General features: G+C 40.7%; 1 protein-coding gene across 3 annotated transcripts in view; it reads right to left on the bottom strand.

Moving 5' to 3' along the window:
• The window catches only part of Epha4 (EPH receptor A4), a 144,211-nt gene that overhangs the window by 68,899 nt on the left and 52,889 nt on the right, over positions 1–22,423 (bottom strand). For all 3 annotated transcript variants that reach the window (XM_070016136.1, XM_070016147.1, XM_070016158.1), the window contains exon 4: positions 10,302–10,457. In XM_070016136.1, the coding sequence (XP_069872237.1) occupies positions 10,302–10,457 (156 nt within the window). The remainder of the gene's footprint in view (positions 1–10,301; positions 10,458–22,423) is intronic.

The following is a 22,423-nucleotide window of genomic DNA, read 5'->3' as shown; positions in this document are numbered from 1 at the left end:
CCATCCCTAAGATAGGGAAAATGTGCTTCATTCCTATAAAAAGTGAATAGAACTTTGCTAAAGATGAAAAATCTGCTATGATGATTGCATTGTCATAAGCTTAGCAGAAAAGGGATTTTGCACGTGAGGAGATTCACATCATGTAGCATGCCAACTTAAATTCTATTTCTTTTCTTTTTATTGGTAGTAGAGATTGAATTCATGGCCTTGCTAGTGACCCTACCACGAAGGAACCATCTCATGCACTATTCCTTTTGTTTTTAGTGTTTTCAGTGTGTAGATGAGGTCTTATGCGTTCACCTGGGCAAGTTCTCTTACCTCTGCCTCCCGAGAAGGTGGGATTATAGGTATGCACCACCATACCTGGCATATGTTTCAGATAGAGTCTTGCTGATTGAAAAGCCTATGATCTTCTAATAACTAGAATTAAAATGCTCATATACACTAATACCCAAGGAAAATATAAATGTAAAAGTTACAGTGTTAGGAAAGCTTTCTCACCTTTGACTGGCAGATTCCTTATGTCTGAGGTACCACCTACCAACAATGACTATTCTATATTAAATTAAGACTCATTGTCTTCTGCTTCAACACATCCCACCATATTCTTATGAAAATGTTGAAATATTTTATTAATTGGTTTATTATGCATATTCTTATATGCCTAGCTTCAGAAGAACTACTTTTTTTTCTCTTGGATTATGGACATATTCCCAGCTCCTAGAACATTGTCTGGCCTATTAGCTGCTTAATCACTACATATCTATCTGCTGAGTGAATTAATGATGGTTCTTCAGCCTAGTTCAACTACTCATCAGAAACCTCACTATTGTAGCTTTTGTGTAGGTTATAAAGGCTGAGCATAAGGTAGTCATGTGCCTCAAGCCTTTAATCCTGCTACGCAGGAGTCTGAGATTCAGAAGATCACAATGTGAAGCCAGGCAGCCCAGCATAAAGCTGGGCTAGATGTATGCTTCAAGAGGTAGAATACCAACTGAACAAGCAAGCTAGTGGTTGAGTTCACACCTTAGTACCGGAATAACAACAACAAAAAAGCTAACCAGAAAACAGAATAATTATTAGCAAACTTTAGGATAAAGTATAAAAATCAATCAATCAATCAGTCAATCAATCAATCCAGTCTACAAACAACACAAGGAGCAGTTGACGGAAAAGCCAAAATGGCTTTGCTCATGTAACAGAGCAGTTTTCAGAGCTATTACAGATTTTTAATACCTAACTGGTTTTTAATCACCATTTTAAAATTCAAGGCCTGAGCCATGAAATTAATTCTGGAAGTAGCAAGAAATATCCCCCAAGAGCACAGGCAAAATTGGAACTCGTAATGATGGGTTTCTTTCAGGGCGACCGTTGCCCACTGAAATGCCAAGACAACCAGTATGAGGCTCGTGTTCTGAGGAAGAGACATGCTGGGTCTCAAGTTCCATTTCATACGATTTCATTAACCACATGCAACTTTTGGACTGTCAATAATGCTTCGGTGTCTTAGCTATGAAGCCCTTCAACCCTTCAGATAAGCTTTTGTTGTTAATCTCTCTCCAGCTGAAAGACAGCTTATGAAGCAGAGTAAACAGTGTGGGGGGGGGGACAGAAATACATCCCCTACTCCCCCCTGACAGCTGTATACATTGCCACCACTAATTGCTTGCTTCTAGCCCTTGCTGTCAGGTTCGTTTACATAAAGACTGCTGTCCAGTGACATCTCTTCTGATATATATGATCAGTGCAGAACCTTTATCGTGGTGGTTTATATGTTTTAACAATGAATAGAGCCCAGGAAGATCTGCACATTATTTTAAAAAATTGTTTGCACGCATCCATCACTTGTTGCTGTCAGGCAAAACTTTAATTTCCTCAAGTGGGACACATCTGTCTGAAATTTTTCCCATTATCTAGTTTTCTATATGTAGTTTCCCGTTTCTCCTCAAGAATCTTTTTTTTCTTTCCAGGGTTTCCTAAGGGCTTAGTTTATGTATTAAGTTGACTAGGTTATGGCTGAAGTATAAATTCTTGAGTCAAACAAGAGGAAGATATAACATGTAAGACCAAGGAAACTATGCCTGGGCATTTCATTTGGGAATTCGCTGGGCTCTGCGTTAATTTACCTTTCTCACAGAACCCTTTTTCACATCTTATCTTAAATGTAATCCCCGTAATAAAATCAGACAGAAAAGTATTCATTACCCACAGCAATCTGCTGACCAAAAACTAAGATAAGAAACGTTAAGCAACTCATCTGATAGTTTTACTGCTTTGATCAGAAACCGGGAATCTAAAGCTAAATGTTTCCTTCTCCTTCCTAGAGATGAAATTAATTTAAAGGAAAATAATGAATCTTACCTATTTTTTAAAAATTAGATGGAAAGTTTCCAACTCAGAATTAAATTTCTCCTTCTTTCCTGAACTTTGGGAAGATGACTGGCTAGCATTCCTTTTTGGACTATACTTATTGTTCTTTCTTTCTGTCTTTCTCTCTCCCTTCCTTCCCTCCTTCCCTCCCCTTCCTTCTTCCTTTCTTGCTCCTTCTTTCTTTTCCTTCCTTCCTGCCTTCCTCCCTCCCTCCCTCCCTTCTCCCTCCTTCTCTTCCTTCCTTCCTTCCTTCCTTCTGTAATTGTACAAAGAAGTTATGATGTAACAAATCAATGTGTGAATCCCATGTATCCTGATCAGTGATCACACTAGATCCTTATCTCTTCTGTGTGTCCCCTTAGCTGAATCTCACCTTCCACACAAGAGAGTGGGGAAGAGTTTCAGATCAAGGTTCTTCCCTGACAGATCAACTCAGGAGGGAGTTGATTATTATTTTCTCAATAATGGGATTCTCTCCCCCAGGCACCTTCTGCAGGGATTTAGATAGTGGATAGAACACGAATGACCTCCAAGAGAAAAATCAAAATGCTGATAGCAAAGAAGATGCTCAACTCTCACCACAGGGGAGTTCAGAAAAATGTATAATTGACCCTATTTCAAAGAAGCATGCTGTGAAGAACCACTGTATGACTTCCTTGAGTAGTGTCAAAAATGCCATCCAGAAATGACAGGACATAGTGGATGAAGAGCCACTCTTAATTATTCATGGGAATATAAAAATTGTTGATGACCTGGCTAAATGGCACTGGCAGATTATTCAAATTCTTCCCATGAGCACACATTAGCTTTCTTCCCTCAAATTCATGCCTTTTCTACTTGAGTCCACACTACACTGTTTATTGCTACCTAATGCCAAAGCGGGGGGAGGGGCTAAAATAGGGATTTCCCATCCTGAACTGTCTTCTTTCTTTCTTTTTTAAGTGCACTTGTTTCTCCAGAAGTAATTTTCCATTTAAGTAGTTAAAATGCTGAAAGGCAATTCGAAAGAAAAGGATGCGATTTCGTCAAGAGTTAATGACAGACGTTGAACTTCTGAGCTCCATACAAGCAGCCTAGAAATAAAATAGGTTGAAGGCTACATCTCAGTCATCAACCCATCTTTGATTGCTTTGATCAGCGACTATAATCCAGGGACAGACCCAGCCAGCTTATTAACTGACTGACCACATGTGCCGCCCTAAAAAGAAAAAAAAAACCTAGTTATGTTGCTCAGCAATGGGGAGTAATGTTTCATTTTTAATTTCCATCTTTATGACAAATAAAATACAGTCTGAAACTGTATTATTACATTAAAAATTTGATAGATGACATGAAGCACGATATTTCCCTGGTTTTTCAAACATATTGATTCACGAAATAATTGCTTGAACAAATGATGAAATGTTCAGGTATCAACCAATTGTATCAACTGAAATGCTCTCATTAGTGACACTTCTGGCCTTTGTGTTTACTGTTTTACTAACTATAGAACTAGTCTTTTCACTAACTTGTGTATTCACAGATTTGTGCTAAGCAATAGACCCCTCTCCTATCCTTATATTATTACCTAATTGCAACTCTGAAGGGAAAAACTCTAGAGGAAATATACGCTCTGGGATAGAACAAAAACATAGTTTACTTGAAGCTGAGCACTGCCTTTTATCCTATGGTTTATAAATCAAAGCCTCACTGTAGATACTCTCCCCAAATCCCTTAGCCAGATGGTTAAATAAGAAAATCTTTAGGGGACAGAATTGAGCTGAGCAGAAGGGGCACCTTCAAGAAGAGCTTGTTTGAAAATGGATGTGAGATTTTCCAAAGAAAAGCACTTAAAAAAAAAAAACGGTGGGAGGGGAAGGGGGGGAGGAGGTGGATAAAGAAAAAGAAAAGTCTATCCTCCTGACCTTGGAAGTGAGTAAGGACGATGTAACTTTAATTTGCATTCAGATTTTAACAACACAGTCACACTGCACGATTGGGATTGACATTGGGTTTCCACCGAAGATTGCTCATCATTTCATTATGGTTCATTATGTTGATAACTGTCAGAAAGCATTAGGAGCGAGGGCTTTGAGTAATAGAACTGAAATGGTAATTTTAAAACAATACACTTTCTAGAGGAAATACAGCAGCACGCTAAATTCAATTAGAAAAGCAAATGTAAAGACAAAATAAGTGGTGTTTGTTGTTTGGAGTTCAGCTATTTCAATTTCTTGATAGCCCTAAACCTGCAAGAGAAAAAGCTTTCTCACGTCAGGACCTTTCGTCATAGATCTCAGTAAATTTGCCCTCATTAGCTCTAAGCTGTGCTATAAATTGTCTTAAAAGCTGCAATTTGGGAATATTTTAGACCACGTCGAAGTATCAATCAATCACTCTTTGTTTGTTTGGCACAGCCTTTGGAATTATTCAAGGCCTGTTGACTGGGAGACAGATTTGTGGAAGGCCCTTCAAGCTGGCAATCTAAGTCATAATCTCTCACTCATCAAGTGCTCCCCATCAAGATACCCTAATAAGTTTCATCAAACAAGTTAAATAAAGAGCAAATCTGCCCAAGGACAGATTTCCAATAGGAAAATACAGAAAACCACTCAGGGAAAGGTGCTCAGCAAAGGTGACAAAATAACAAATTAGCTACTCCCCTCTCCCCTCCCCTCCTCCAAATCTACAGTGACAATAGCAACCTTCACATGGCATTTTCTCTAGAACAGTTTGAAATACAGGTAGAAGCTGCAAAGCCAACTGGGCGTCTCAGTAAGGGAAAAGCTTTTCCTCACTAGGAACATTCAACCAACAGCTGAAGAAGGAGGAGCTGGTGGCTCACACCTGTCATCAGGGGGTTGCGATCTGAGGATGAAAGTTCAAAGCCAGTTCTGGGCAAGGAAATTCCCTGAGACACTTATATTCAAAGCCTTACCATTTCACCTGGAGAGGACTCATCCCATGTACCAGACCTAGAGGAAATGGAACTACAGGAGGAAGAAATGGAAGAGAACTGCATTTAAAGGGTGCTCATTAAATCAACAAAACAGTCCGAAATTCCCACTACAAAAGGATTCATGAAATAAAAATTCCTCTCTCAGCTTAACTGGGATCCCTACCTATGGGAAAATGACTCTGTTAGTGGTCAGAATGCTACATCCCTTTTTTGACCATTTTTTTGTTTCAGGTGAGCATGTTCAAACTTCTTTCTCTCTGGCAATAAGGAACCACAAGAAAGTCAGGCATTAAGTACTCATGCCTATAATCCTAGCTACTCAGGGGGCTGAGATCTGAGGATCTAAGTTCAAAGCCAGTGTGGACAAGACAAAGCTTCTTCCTCAAGTAAGCAGTTTTGAGAGGAAAGGCCAAGCAAGAGAGTTAAAGCCCTGAGTTCAAGTCCCAGTAATAAACAAACAAGTAAGGAAAGAAAAAAATTAAAAGAGAAAAGCAAAGAATAAAATAAAAAAATTTAAAAAACACAGAGTACATTCAAGTACATGCCCCAAAACAAAGATAGATTTTTCTACATCTAGGAGACAAATGAAATGTTCAGTTTCCACTAAGAGAGAATATTCAGAATACTTGAAGGGTCTTTCTAGAGTCAGTAGTGAACCGAAGAAACTGAAAGTTAGTCTTGAAAAGAGTTTTGTGGATCTAAGTCCTTAGGCAATAAGGACAGGTGATTCACACGCCAGAAGCTACAGCATCACCTGTGAAGATGGTAGAAATCCAGAACATCAGGCAAAGTCCAACGACTTATTAAACAATGTTCACGTAGACTGTTTAAGAAGCACTCCTCTGCTGAGCATGGTGGCACATGCCTGTAATCCGAACTACTTGGGAAGTGGTGGCAGGGGGATCAGAAGTACTGGGCAGCCTGGGCTATTTCCGAAGCCCTTGTCTCACAGAAAATTTGCCAAGGGTTGGGGATTTCGAGTGCCTGTGCTTGCCAAATGAGTGCAAAGCCCTGGGCTCCATCCATCTCTAGTACTGACGGAGGGGAAAGTGAGTGCAGTAAAATCCCTCTTCTTCTAACCAGGTAGAGGTTATTTTCCTGAAAATATTCACATAATGCTTCCCTTGAAACAGCCCAATCACAGCCATCCACGGGAATCTAACGTGGCTCCATCTCAAGTCTCCCAGAAAGGAAAGTTTATTTGTGATGAGCGTTTCTGCCATCTTCCAGCCTGGTGGATGGTGTGAACATCTAGGCATCGCCTTCTAAATTAGCCGATGCTCCTAGTGTTCACCTGGTCTAATCGTTCTCCACGTGAACAAAAACCTGATTTTACAAGCCAGTGGAGCAGAGTCTCTCTTTGGCTAGAAGAATGAGTCTTAGAGAGTGTGTTTTATTTCTTCATTAGTGCGCCGTCACAGTGAGCGATCACTAAATGCAGGGCTGCATAGGAATGCTGGGGTTAAAGACAGCATAATGAACAAAGAAGGTGCCTGATTATCATGGCTGTCAGCACAAGGGAATTGGGTTTGTCACCTGGCTTAACCAACTGCTAAGGACTGATTGGGGGCTGGAGTCCAGCTGAAAGGATTCCCTGATGTTTATGCTCCTTTCCACCCCTTGTCAAGAGAATCTGATAAAGCTGAGGATGAAGAAGACAATGCTTGGGACTTTCTGAGAGACTCCTCTTGTCCCATCTTTTAAAGTGTCTCCTGGTGCCTCGTGCAAGAGAACTTTCAGCCATGATAGAAACATCTCCTCGGCACCGTCTCCAGTAACCTCGTGAGGTTCCACAGCCCTTGATCAGCAGCAAACCGAAGTGGGAAACTAAATGTTAAATTTAATGGATGTGACTTTTATGTTTTAATGGCTACCTAGTGGTTGGTGTATTGCACCACAGAGGTCCACTGTGTTCAACAGGAAGGAAGAAATCAAGAGGGAGAGCCATGGGCTAAGCACTAGCTTCTGATTCTACTTCCTGACTTATCAATATGCGTAGCAATTAGCAAAGGGGGGGTCATTTCTCTGACTACTCCTTTCTCAAAGGAAGTCTTATATGACTTGTGTGGTTGAGACTTAAGTGAAAAATGATAACTCTGTAGAGAGGTGGTCTAAATCTTGATGGTACAAGGGAATTAATGGGCCCGTGTTTTGGAAAATATTGATGTTTTTGAGTCCTGTCCCTAGAGCTCCAGCTTTGCAATGTGGCCACCACATAATTTAATTGTGTAATCAAGGGTGCAAATCAGTGATAGAGAGCCAAAGAATTGCATTAGCAGCCTGCTGCGGAGGAGGCTTGGGGAAGGAAGTAGCCAGCTGGAGATAAAAAAGAAAGAGATCAAACATTTATTAAATCACTACCTTGTGCTAGACCTTTGCAATAGATAATGGAAATCCATCTTTCCTATCTTTGCACAGATATAAGAATCCATTTTTTTTAGATAAGGAAACTAGGGCCTGAAGAAATTAAATATTCTGCTTGTCACAGATTTGATTAGTGGCTGGAGCCAGCACTCTGATTAGCTGACTGAACCTGTGGGGTGGTGGCTGGCACTCTTTCCCAAGGACCACGTTGGTGGGATGCAGTTACGACCAGAGCAAAAGACCTGGGAGCAGAGAAGGAGAGGTGGCCTTCCAAGAGCAGGGAAGAAAGGATCACCTGTTGGCATGGGTGAGGAGTTTCTTCAGGGACCTTTCATTCGTGGCTCAAAAATCAACCATTCTTTCTCCTCTAACCTTGGGGAAACAATTTTTAGAAGAATACAAGATCAACCACCTAAAATTTTAAACTGCTTGTTTCCCTTTGTCATGTGCTAACAATCCGTATTTTCTCTCCCTTTTTTCCTACCCTCATAACAAAACTAACAGGTTGCTGCTTAGAGACGTGTCAAACTCCAAGGGCTCCTTTAACCACACCAGTCTCAGGCACATGGAAAGCAGGATCCAGTATCACAGGCATAAGGTCATCTTCAGTACTCTAAACTCTCAGGTAGTAAGGTGGTTGACACAATGTAGAATACTACAGAACAAACCAGGACCACATTGACATAAAAGAAATAACAACCAACAAAAGTTGTTTTGTTTTGTTTTGTTTTGCTCCTAGGGGATGGGGGAAAGAGACTGACCATGCATGCCATCCAAGATGAATTTCATGACATGCATAGCATACTTAGATCTCTCAGCCTGAAGAAGGTTCTTTGTAGGAGGTCTGCATGACCTGAAATAAGAGGAACTATCAAAAATGTCAGCCCAAGTTAGCTTGCCTTGATTTCACCATTGTGTTCTAAGTTTCCACCTGTTGGCAGTGGGGGTGGTCAGAAGAAGGGAGCTCATTACAAAACTAATCACACAACCGGTAATACAGAATTTTAAAAAGGGAAATACCTCATCATAGAGAAAATGTCAAGACTTTGAACAGGTTAAATGAAAGTGGCCACCCAGAGAAATGAAGGACTCTCCATCTCAGGAAGGAATAGGAAAAGAATGTGTTGAAGAGATCCTTCCATTGATGGTGATGCATAAGGCAAGGCTAGCTTCTATACTCCTTATCTTTGGAAGCTTCTGTTGCACCTGAAAAACTAGGAAAGACAACCTTCTAGGACCTAGGAATTGTGTGTCTTCAGGTTGCATAGTTCTGCTACTCAGATAGGGATCTTGTTATGAAAGCCAGTCCCTGGGTGGTGGCAATTCCAGCACAAGTTAGAGATAGCCGGCCCCTCCTTTGAAAGGTAGCACCTAATGGAGCACCTCCAACTGCTCAAACTCTGGAGAAAGCTTCTATATTTAGGGATGCTGGCCTCAGGCCAAACAACATGCAATTTGTAGTAGGCAAGGAACGGAATGATAATAGCCCTAATACAAGTAAAAGCCAAAATTTATCAAGGAGCATTGTTTTGTACATGACACCATAAAAGGAAAACTCTACACCTGATCTCATGTAATAGGTACTAATCAAAACACAGGCTCACTAAAAATATTGTACAAAATTACCTTCGGGTGGTATGGATAGGGTATATATAAAACAAATTAATTTCATGTTTAGACTTGGGTCTCATTCTTAAGGTATCTCATGTATGGGCAAATATTCCGCAATCTAAACACACACACACACACACACACACACAGAAACTCAATCTTGAACACTTTCAGTCCCAAGAATTTACTTCCAGAAACACAAACTTCACCTAATGTATATGTGCACGCTTGCATGCACGTACGTGTGCACGGGCGCGCACACACACACACACACACACACACACACACACACACACACGAGGGACAGAAAAACCCAGGTGGATCACTGCCATCCTCTCCACTGTCAAGATGTCACAGGGGTCTGTGGAGAGCCTGGAGTACACATGAAAGGAATGCTAACATCCAGGAATCTTTTCTAAACAAAGCATGGCAAGACATTTCTCTACTCCCCTTCACACCAAGTTTGGTGGCCCTATCTGTTCACTAGCCCACATACATGAAGTGCCTATCATTAAACAAGCATTTATTAGCATCCAGGCCTAAGTGTTACGCATGCAAAACTATGAGGAAAGAAGGAAGAAGTCCAATCACCACAGCAATGACCTCAGTGTACACTGAACGGTCTCTTTCCATTGAACCCACCTTCCCAAACCCTGCCCTCTACCTGTGTCTCCCCAACCTGCCAAGCTTCTCGGAGCCCTTGATGCAATGGTAAAGCCATTTATAAATTCCAAGCTCAGCTCTAATTACACTGTCAGACAGCCCAGAACACTCAATCTCTGCTTCACCACATCGTTGGTCGGTAGCTGTGCGTATTTTGAAGGCAAAGGTAACCAGGAAAAGTAAAAAAGATCCTTTCTTTTTACAAGTGTTTTGCTCCTATGACCGAGGAAGGTCGCATGCTTGATCTCATTTGCCCCCTGCATGGTTATCCTGTGAGAAGAAGCTGGCAGCATCCTGCTCTGTGCTCCTGCGAGCCTCTGGCAGTGAAGAGACAGGAGACAAGCAAACAACTTACGGGTGCAGGGCATGGAGGCAGCGTCATTGTCAGCTCTGAAAAAGCCTCGGTCACAGGTGCATGAGGTGGCTCCCTCCCAGACAGAGTAGCTGTGGGGTGGACACTTGGCACAGGTGGCATCCGTGGAGAGAGACTTGTAATATCCAATTTTGCAAGCTACAAGGAAGGAGAGAAGAAAAACAAACCGATTTAAAACACGGTGAAGGAGGAACACAGGAAGGCATTTCCTTGATTCGGAAAAAGGGGCAGCATGTTTGCCCATCATGAGTGGTCACCAGGTTTTTGAGGTGAAGGCAAAGCAACCCAAAGCATTGATTGGTTATAGCCCCCCTTGAAGGATTATTAGCACTTCTGGTTAGGTGGCAAGCAAGAGTCCCCTTGGAAGACACTGCCTTCAATGTGGTGGAATCTAATAATATAAACACATCTGAAGTTGACTGAATGCTGCTGTAGAGGCCGGGTGGCCCTGTGTGCAAGATCTCATTTCATGCTTACTACAGCCCCTTTCCAAAAGCACTACTATTCCCTTTACCTTAGAAACCAGGAATTCCCGCCTCCAGCAGGTGATTCCTGATATAAGACCATGCGTCTGGTGAGTGTCAGCCACCAGCTTCCAACTCTAAGTGTTCTCCCCACAAAGCCTGAACTGTTATATGCATGTTTTGGCGAATCTGAGAGCCTGGTCTTTAACCAACCAGTTGGAAGTGTGTCCAAATACTAACAGAACATTGGTCAGTGATTATTTCCTAATTATAGCTACAGAAAGAAGCAAATCAAAAAAACCCCAACAAACCAGCCAAGTACAAAAGACAAGCATCTGTGAGGCAGGGGTCATGATTTCAGGGCCGAGCAATTAATAAAAAAACAAACTACTAACTGTAGGTAACAATAATAGGTGAAGAGCCTTCCACACTCTCCCCCCATCCCCCGCTTTCAAAAGTCAGCAGATACTCTGTGTTCATTTTGAAGTTAATCAAAACTCCTCCTATTTTCCTTCTTCCTCTATTTCTCAGCCTCCTCGCCTCTCAGCCCCCAAGAGGCCAGTCCCCAGAACACGGGTCATATAGTTCCTCCTGCACCTGACATCCTTTCCATGACCTCATCTTTTATAAACATCACACGGACACTGAGGATTACTTCTACTAACATGGAAAAATTCAATCACACCCTGAAAGCTGATAATAAAAAATAATTAATAGTGCATAGCTATGTTCTTCATGATCACCTCTCAAAATGAAAACGGACCAATGCTAGCCATCAGCCATCAAACTCAGAGGCAACTGCCATTAAAAAGTATAATTTTCTATAACATCAGGTGTTAAATGAAAATAACGGATGGGACCCACCGTCTTCCCACCAGGACTCATTCATTCTCACTTCGCCCCATTTATCCTGTCTGTCCTGTGTTGTATACCATCAAAAAAAAAAAAAAAAAAAAAACCACCAGCTGGGAAAAGGACCCATTGGATGTTTGCCATGAGCCTAACCACCAAGAGACCAGACCCACCATGCTAGAAATCCACAAGATCCTTTGGAAGCTGTGCTGGTCCAAGGAGTATCTGACCTGCTTCCTGTGGCCGCCTACCCCTTGCCCTTGCTCTTGCATATCCTCGTGTCATTTTCCTCTTTTCATGGCACCCTCATGATGGCCAGCGGAAAGGAGGTTTAGCTGGAGCTCAGAGAGGCACACAGTTACTTCACTCTTATTAACTAAAGTTGTTTATGGAATTTCCTTTAACGAGCCCAAACTTTATGATGTGTGGAGTAGCAACAATAAAAGTGCTCGGAGATCAATCTCTCCTTTATTTGCTTTCGTCTTGCACTGGACCAAAGCATCTTAGAAAAACAAGTTGCTCCAGTGGCTGAGATTTATGTGTCTCAAGTTTATACACATAGCATAATTAGATAAGGTTCAACTTGCAAGGTGCCTTTTTGGTCGTGCTTAAGATGGCCCTGGGGTTTCCATTAAAATCAGAAACCCAGGCTGTAGCAGGAGGAAGCACTGGGCTGTGGGAGAGTCAGGCCTGACCAGCCCACATCAAACACAGAGAGTCCTTGAACATGGCACCATGTCCCTAGGTCCTGTCTGTTACATACAGAGTCTCAGGTGGTGAATGCAACTGTAGTGAACTTGTGCCAAGACTGCCAGCATGGCACATTATTTTCCTGTTTTTAAGAAGAATTCTACATGTCTCTGGCTAATCCATGTTTACTATCCTTTTGTGAAGCATTGAAACCTAAAGTCACCTGTTGGGAGTGGAAGGATTGGCAGAAATTAACCAAGGACAGATCACACACACACACACACACACACACACACACACACACACACACACACACACACACACACACACACACACACACACACACACACACACACACACACACCCCTAAGTAAAGGAGAGTAGGCATCCTTGATTAGGTAGACAGGGATAAAAAAATATATATATATAGTAGACATAACAAATAACAGATAACAGATAACCAGTATGTGGCCCATCATTGTGCTTTTTCCCCACAATGCCCAGGTTCCCACTCAGCCAATAAAAAGAGCTGAGGCAATACATACAGAAGCCATCAACAAAACTGCTCAAAGCCCAGGAGAGGAGGTTTGGAGGAGCCATCCTACTATAATAACTGGAAGTTCACTGGACTCCCAGGGTTGGGTCTGCTTATGGAGAATCTGTTTTGCTGCTTTCCTGTAACTTTTGGCTAAACTTACTCTGTCTGCATTCAACACTTTTCTGTCTTTGAATTCTATAATCAGAAAAGAAAACAGACCTAAATGGTATCAAATGCATACACACAAAGGAAGCAAAGGTTTTCTTATTTCTCCAACTATTCTTGTAAGAAGCCAACCAGGGCACAAAAAGTTCCCATGAGAGTCCTATCTCCAATTAACCAATCGAAATGGTGCTGTGGCTCAAGTGGTAGATCACTAGCCTTGAGCACAATGAGGCTCAGGGACAGTGCCCAGGCCCTGAGTTGAAGCCCTATGACTGACCTAAAAGAGTTCAGAAATTCAGTGTATTTATTATGTGAATTCAAGGAAAAAAATAATTTTCATTGCAAGTACATTTTTTTCTTGCTTTTTTCCTCAAAGCTGGTGTTAATCAGTTACCAACAATAAATGTGCTTGAGTTAGTTTGGAAAATACAGAACTTTATACCAATTGGGAAAACTGAAAGCTGCTGTTCTATTTTCACTTTTTCTTCTCGCTTTTATGAGCACATGCAGAAAATATCAAATTGTCATTGTGCCCTTGTTGCCCTTAACACATTCTTTTGTCTTCAACTACATTAAGACTATGTTATTAATATTTTAGGATTCTTAGAAAGGCACTCTCAAAATACAGTAGTGGCTTTTCACACACAGCCTTTTTGCTGCCGACATTCAAAATGACCTGCTAAATTAATGGTTCACTCTATTTCTTTGCTCTGCGTGGTTCACAGCCTTCCTGTGTAAATACATCCTGCCTTTATTCGCCACGTTACTTGTACCTTAAAGTTTTTACCTTCTCTGTTACTGTATATAAAACTCCTCATCACATTGACACACTTGATTATTTCCCATCATCCTCCTTTGGTTGAGCACTGGGACACTGTATTTCTGAATGCTAATCACTTTATAAGCAAGTTCAACATATTCCCTCAAGAGATATCCTTCTCTTGTAGCCTTTTCCTAGGAGAGCTGAATGGGATGGGCTAGCGAGGCACAGGCTCCAGGCCTTCTGACTAGGTCATTGTGGGAAGATCACTTGACATCAGCGGAAAAAAATATTGCACTCAATTCCCTGAGCTTTGCCTGAAGCACTTTACTTTTTTGCAGAATGAGAAAGAAGGAGGAGGAGGAGGAGGAGGAGGAGGAGGAGGAGGAGGAGGAGGAGGAGGAGGAGGAGGAGGAGGAGGAGGAGGAGGAGGAGGAGGAGGAGGAGGAGGAGGAGGAGGAGGAGGAGGAGGAGGAGGAGGAGGAGGAGGAGGAGGAGGAGGAAGAAGAAGAAGAAGAAGAAGAAGAAGAAGAAGAAGAAGAAGAAGAAGAAAGAAAGAAACTCTCTTTGTTGACCAGCTATCTCTCTACCACAACCAGCTTGATTTGAAGATTCTTCATGAAAAGTCAGATACCAGTGGTTCTATCATTACAGCCACTCTCCCTTGTTTGAAGAGCTATACAATAGTTGATAGTATCCAACTATCTTCATGGATTGTCTAGCAGTATAGCACAATGCAACCTGCCAAGCATCCATTGGGTATTTATTGTGTTTGCACATATTATTTCACTTAATTTCCAAAACTACTCAAGAGTTTGGTTAAGATAATAAATAATACTTATTGTTCAGCTGACGTAACTTTCAGGGTCATGGCTAAGTGATGAAGTCAGTTTAACTCCAATGTCCATGGTCTTCTGAACATTTTCATAGACTGTAGTTAGGACTGATATTGAGTCAAAATGTATCTTAGATGTGAATGGAGGGATGGGGAAGGGGTCACAGCATCCATCTGTTTTCATGCCCATCTCACTGCTGCCTTCATCAGCTAAAACTTCTTAACCTTTTATTTGGGTTAAAGATATTCCAGCTGGGCGCCAATAGCTCATGTCTATAATCCTAGCTACTCAGGAGGCTGAGATCTGAGGATTATGGTTCAAAGCCAGCCTGGCAGGAAAGTCCGGGAGACTCTCATCTCCAATGAACCACCAGAAAACTGGAAGTGGCACTGTGACTCAAGTGGTAGGGCACTGTCCTTAAGTTAAAGAGCTAAGGGACAGTGTCCAGGCCCAGAGTTCAAGCCCCATGACTGACAAAAAAAAAAAAAAAAAGATATTCCAGAACTCGGCTATTCAGTAACTACTCACAGTATCTAGACCACAGGTAGAGCAATGGTGGGTTTCAAAGGTTAAGAACTCCCTACATACACTAAAACAGCATAATAATTTTATAAAGGTTACACAATTAATGTGCGTAAACAGTTTAAAACCAGAATCAGTTGTATTAACTATAATTCTACCTCTGTTTTCCACAATATTTTTCAGTGTGGTCACAACTGTTTTGTAATTACCCATTGTATTTTTACTGGACAATGCTTCTTAGAGACTAGGGCACCGAGCCCTCTAAAGGGTTCTCCTGCACAGCCACGTGCATTTATAAACTCGGGGTTTAGAGAGGCACTGGTGGCTCACACCTGTAATCTCATCCACTCAGGACGTTGAGATCTGAGGATGCTGGTTCAAAGCCTGGGCAGGAACGTTTTTGAGGCTATTATCTCCAATTAGTCACCAAAAAGCCAGAAGTAGAGCTACAGCTCAATTAGTAGAGCACTGTCCTTGAGCACAAAAGCTCAAGGGAAGCACCCAGGCTTAATTCAAGCCCCAGGACAGACAGGCACGCGCGTGCGCGCGCGCATGCGCACGCACACACACACACACACACACACACACACACACACACACACACACACACACACACACACACACAGTACTACAGGTGATGTGGAAATACCTCAGTCACCCAATGGCTTCTTTCAAAACCTACCCAGAATCTATAAGTACTGCTCTCATTCAGGTACCTATTATTGTAAACCTTAATTTGAGTTAAAGTCTATACTAATAGAGGGGTAAAAAATACTTTCCTAGGTGACAAACTTAAATTTTAATGTAGAGTCTCCTGAAGGTCATAAGCGAAATTCCAGTAGTGATTCTCTGAGAGAAATTTGAACCACTTATACAAACTGGTCCCCAAAGAATATTTGGCTCAGGAAAGCCTGAAGGTATCTCTAATCTTATCACGAGGATCCCATATTAGACATGCATTTCCAAACAGACTCAGAGGGGGACTCTACTTTCTGTGTCTTGGGAACATAGCCTATTCAGTAGGTTTTATTTTAGAAATATCCAAGATATTTAATGGCCTTCATAACAAGTTAGTTCTCTGATTAATTGTTCACCATGAGACTATTAATTACATTAATAATGTAAGAATAAAGGCCAGGAAAAGAAAGCTTTCTGGCAAACAGTATTGATACTTTACATTGTTAATAAAAATGTACAAGCCCCCAGGGATGTTTGGGGAAGCTGTGAACATTAGCCAGTAGGTCTCTCATGGTATGGATGGGGAAACTGAGGCACACGGTTACCAATTTGGCCACACTTGGGTTGGTCTTCTTGTTCAACAATAGGGCTTGAACTAGTATCTTTTCGACTCTTGCACCTCCAAGTAGAAGGTAAAGATGGACAACTGTTAAAGCAAAGGGAAGCTGTTTTTCAACTCGTCAGATTCTGTTCCATGAATGAACAACAAAATGTAGCCAAGCACCAACACACCCACACTTTAAAATCATCTGTCTTCCACATCCAGCCTACAGTTATGGATTGAAAATTAGATTCTTGGGAGAAGCTTACAGATCATGTTGCCTAGCTAGGAGTCAGCAGACTTCTCTATAAAGTACCAGATTTTGCAGGCAACAGCAAGACCAAGGATACTATGAAGGTACCTATGTAACACAACAGAAAACAAACTTCTACAACCTTTTTTCATTAATGGAACTCAACTATAATAGTGACAATTAATTACTTTTTTACACTGATTCACTAATGAGCAGAATGGAACTCTTTATTGGGGACATAACATTTCACTTAATTAGTGTTCAAAGAAAAGTGTTCCCCATTACCAAATCAATTGCAAATGTCATCTATAAAAACATTATTAGCTCCCAGAAGATACAAAAAGCCAGATTGGGCTGGGGGGACGGGAGTGGGGGTGCTGTACTTTGCCAAACTTGGATCAAGACAGACATACTCATGTTTTACAATGAATGCCTGGCCCACAGTTCCTTGAGACAAACCAGGATCATGTGTGGACCCCAAAGCCCCGATCTCTGTTACCCTACAGTGCCACAAAATTCAATACTGAGCACTCACTCACTCATTGGTACTGCCAAGCTTTCCACCAACAATTCTTGGGAAGAACTGATTTTACTCAGTAGTATAGGTACTTTCATGATTAAATAATGTAGCCTAATTTCAAGCATACCCTTACCCTACTTTGGGAGTAATTGCTTTTACGCACTCCAAAATTCTGCAGTCATACATGCTGATGCATTTTCAATTTACCTTGTTTTAAGTTTTTCCTTTTCCTGGGAGTCCAGAGCTAGGGCTGTTTGCATTTATGTATGTGAAAAAAGAATGAAACTGGTGTTTCATTAAAATCATTGGACAACCATAGCAGCGTTGGAAATGCTTCAAACTGATGACTCTCCCAGACAAATTCCACTTTAGCTGCCTGCTTGTGGAGATGGATTTACTCCCTCCCCACTCGAAGTCAGACATTTGCAGGGAGAAAACAGACTCAAGAGCTACGAAAGATGCAACCAGGGAGGGTTGTAGGCTATGCTAAGTGTCTCTAAACTCTCTCGTGGTCCTTTAGATGACCAAAGGAGAACATTTAAAAGGAAGAGGGTATGGATCCAAGGTGAGCTGGGATGGCAAATCTCCATCTTCTAACTGCAGATTAGAAATTTCTAAACTTTCTTCTCAGAAAGACTTGAAGGACTTACAGACAAATTGCTATGCCTCAATCTAAGTTCAAGGTTTTCTGGTAAGTCCTGAGAATGATCATTTATGTTAAGAACTATCTCCCAGTTGTGAACAAGCCACCTATAAGTAAAGAATTCACAGTATAGTTCAATTCAGATAAGCTCAAACTATTTTCCCTATTCCTCCTTTTTATTATTATTATTTTTTTAATACCCAAATGCTACAGGGCTAAATTATTATCAGGAGAGTAACGAACCTTAGAGTTGATAAGGAGCAAGTGACATCTTTGGAATATAAAGAATAAATTCCTAGTAAGGTCTGACTTATTTGTCAAACAAATTTCAAATATGCGTTGTAATGCCACCTATGTTGTAAAAGGTCACACATAGTGATGCTGAAGGTTTCCTCCAAAGGAGGCCAGGCAAACTGGCTGGCCCACATAATTGGGAGGCTGGGGAGGGAAGATCACTTGGTCCCAGGAGTTAGAGACCCAGTTAAGCAAACCCTAAAAACTATCTTTAAAAACAACAACAACAACAACAACAAAAATCCCAGGAAACTTACCAAACTAGACCATTGTCTTCGGCTAGAAAAAAAATGCAAACTCATCAGGGCTGTCTTTAACTGCTGTGTTTTATAACTATAAAATGGCATACATAATTCTTGTTCATTTGATTTCACACATTTCTGTTTTCTGCAAGGAAGTTCAGACTTAAGTTAATGATGTAAAAACCCTATTAAATAAATAAGTTAATAGCTTCAGGATTTCTGGCGTCCTCTAGAGCACAGAAATTTTAGTTTATGCCATTCACAGGAAGGCTTACTCTCTTCTTGTAATCATTTGAGTAAACTGTAAAAGAGCCACCGACTTGTTCTGGATGCTCTAAGCCTGTGCACATTTTAGCACTTTCCAGATGTTATTTAGGAAAGGTTTTGGGGGAGAAGATGGGAGACACAAAGGTTCACATACAAGTGAACTATATCATTTGGTTATCATAATTATGGTTATAAAGGATTATACCAGACATCCATTAAGAAAGGGTAAGATTCTTCAGAACACAAATCTTTTATAATATAAAGAGGAAAAAGAATGACAACAATTATTTCCTATCTACTAATCCTCTTTACTATATTTTTTAAGCTGCTCTTAATTTATACCAAGGGCAGCAAGGATATAAAGAGAAAGACCTAATCTTAGACCTGGAATCATGCAGACCTGAATTTGGTTCTTAAATATATGAGCCTGAACAAAGCATTTAACTATCCAAATTTCCAGCCAGGCATGGGTGGCTCACACCTGTAATCCTAACTCCTCAGGAAGCTAAGATCTGAGAATTGCAGTTCAAACCCAGCCTGAGTAGAAAAGTTCACAAGATTTAATTGCAAATGAACCAACAAAAAGCTGAAGATAGAGCTGTGACCTCAAGTGATGGAACTTTAGACTTGATTAAAAAGCCAAGCAACAGAGTGAGATTCTAAGTTCAAGTCCCAATACTAGCATGTGTCTATGCAAATATGTGCACACTCACACACACACACAAAGATTAGTTATCACTAAAAAGGTCACCTACTTGTGGATAACCCATGTATTTCAATGTTTTTCAACTGTTGTGCTTTTAAGTAAGACTGAATTACAATTTCTAAAACACTATGTGGTAACTTGTCCATTATAGTTTTATTTCCCTTTATTAATATAAGGCGGAAAATCTGAGATTGAATTCTGGCTGGTAGCATGTGTAGCTTATTTACTAGACATAGGAGAAAATAAGTATCAGGTAAGAAATGATGTTTATAAAAATGTAAGCACCTATTTTAAATTAAAGGAATTATTGGGCTGGGTTTTTGAGGTTTCTTTTTTCCACGAATAGTTAATAAAAGCACACCTCCTCTAGCAAGCCAGTTCTATTTTCCACCCTCCATCTCCTTCAATTATTTCCCCTCTTACCTTGGAGCTAGCTTTCACAAAAACAGACAGGGAGGGGAAAAAATGACAGAAAAAAAATCTATGCTGAAAATTGCCTTGCTCTTTCACGAACAGAATGCAGTCTAATCCCATAAATAGGTGGGTAATTCTAAAATGTCAGATGTAGATGGGTTTTCACATAAATGCAGTAAATCTTTCAGAAGCAAATCCACATAAAGCTTGCTCAATTCAAATTAACTCCATAAAAATTATTGAACACAAACCAATGAGAATACAACTGAGAGGTAGCTTATTATTTTTCCATCTTGACCATCTAATTATTTGGAGGGCTATTTCTCTTCAACACGTTTGAAGAGATCTGGAATAGTAGAAGTTCAACTAAGCACTCGAGAGAAGCAAATTATTTATCAGCTCTGTTACAAGGCTAAATCCCACTGTCAAAAACTCAGCTTAAAATGAGTCCTAGTCCACACATGTTCCGAGGAGGCAGGAACGAAGACTGCTGGCCGGACTCCATGTTTGCAGCTCCTCCTCTTGATTGGGGCCTTTGTTCATTGGGGCTCAATAGGAGCAACCTAGCTTCCTATTTGTGTAGAAGGGAAGGTCTCTGGTATTTTTGAATTTCATAGGACAGTCTGTTCCAGAGCACAGAGTGAGTATGTGGGGAAGGGGACTTACATGATGTGTTGTCTCTAAGGTAAAAACTATAGTGAGTGAATTTGTAATGAATCACAGTAGAACATAGTAAAAAACAAATGAATCGATTATTTTGATTTCATAGGATAACAGTTTTAATATAAAGTCCAACAGCAAATTGTTAATCATAAAAAGATTCTATTTTTAATTAATTAACCAATCAATATATTTTTTGCTGGTCCTAGGGCTGGAACTCAGGTCCTAGGCACTGTTCCTGAGCTTATTTTGCTCAAGGCTAGCATTCTACCACTTGATCCACAGCACCACTTCTGGCTTTTTCTGAGTATTTTATCAGAGATAAGAGTCTGATGGATTTTCTGCCCTGGCTGGTTTTGAACTGTGATCCTTAGATCTCAGTCTCATGAGTGACTAGGATTACAGGCATGTATTACTAGCACCCAGCTTATTTTGTTTTCATTAAAGCACCTAGTTTGTTAAATAAAGATCCCTTGTTCCTAACTCTATGGCTGCTCCAGTTCTCCCACTAAAATCATTGAAAATTTGCTATTTAAGAGAGACAAATCATGGATGTCAATACTGTCTTGGGAAACTGTTCAGGGCAACAGCTAATCCTTAAGCTTCTGTACATTTTACGAGTATTTTCTTCCTTTATAATGTGATTTTTCTCCCCAAATCTCCAATGACAATAAACATACATTTTCCTATAACAATCTCATATCACGATCCACAATTTCTTTGGTAAACTTTGGGATTAAAGAAGTATTAATTAGATTTTTCACCCTGATCTTATTGAGGTTATAAAGTAGATTGAGAACTTAATTGAAAAACTGTAATAATTTCAAGGTCATGGAGAATATGGAAACATACTGAAATTTGTATTCATGAAGGAAAAAATTGGAAACTGGAAGTCACAACTGACCACAATGCAAACAAAATAATCAAGAAAGCCAAACACTTTATGCTAAGCTTAATGCAGAAAATGTTAAATCATGCTTATAAAAACAAAACTCATGTCTTAGGTCTGCCTGAATTTAAATATAACATTACTGAAAATACATGGAAATAGAGGATCAATTCTCCCCCTGATAGCCCCTCAATCACAGCCATGGTATGCAAATGAGGAGCAATTAACAGGGACCTCAATTCCCGGGGACATTTCACACAGCATCAAGCTTTTTGATGAGTCGCTATTATCTCCTTCACCCTTTGATATTTGGGGTCTATAAAGACTAGCAACTCATTACAGACCCACTGAGGACAAGTGCCCGGGCAGAGAAGGCAGAGAGGAAGCAGCTGTTCTTTCTTCCCCTTCCCCTTCTACATTTCATCCTGGGAGGGGGCTTGTGTCTATGTGGATTCACTCAGTGTGTAAAAATTCTATCCTTTACGAGGTCTGCAAAGCTGTTAATTTATCATAAATGGTGGTAGAAACAGGGCTAAGACAATGTGTTTATCAAGCTCAGAGGTCCAGACTTAAGAAAGTGTTACCCCCATGGAGAAGAGATCACACCGGGATTCACATCCAGAGAGGCTCTGCTCCCTGGCTGAACAGCCTCCAGACAGACATTTAAGGGAACGTTTCTAATACCCCTAACTGAGGCTTTGTGCTACAGAAGAGACCGAGTAGAAAAACCAGCTGAAAAATAGACAACCCCTTGAGTCTCACCTGGAGAAAAAGAGGTTAAGCCAGGGAGTCCATTCTGCCCAGCAGAGGCTAAAAGAGTAGTTATTGATTGTGAATGAAAACCCTGTGGAGAGTATCATAGCTGCTCACCAAACCTGTTTAGATTCAGATAAGAATCCTCCTCTTGTGGAGCTCCCAGTGCACCAGGAGACCAAAGTGATTCTTTTAAGACTAACTTTCATGTACACCTCACACTTCTCAGTTGTTCTGTTTATGTAAAAAAAAAAAAAAAAACTGCAAAGATAGAACTGGGAAAGAATGAAATATGTTCTGAAGTCAGGGTCAGAGCAAGAGAAACACGTGTTAAATAATTATTTGATTAACTCCGGC

Source organism: Dipodomys merriami, unplaced genomic scaffold (assembly GCF_024711535.1).
Source record: "Dipodomys merriami isolate MVZ:Mamm:240054 unplaced genomic scaffold, mDipMer1.0.p SCAF_1, whole genome shotgun sequence".
NCBI classification, from domain to species: Eukaryota; Metazoa; Chordata; class Mammalia; order Rodentia; family Heteromyidae; genus Dipodomys; species Dipodomys merriami.
Note: the sequence above shows the minus strand (reverse complement) of the source record. Positions and strands in the feature narration are given on the sequence as shown.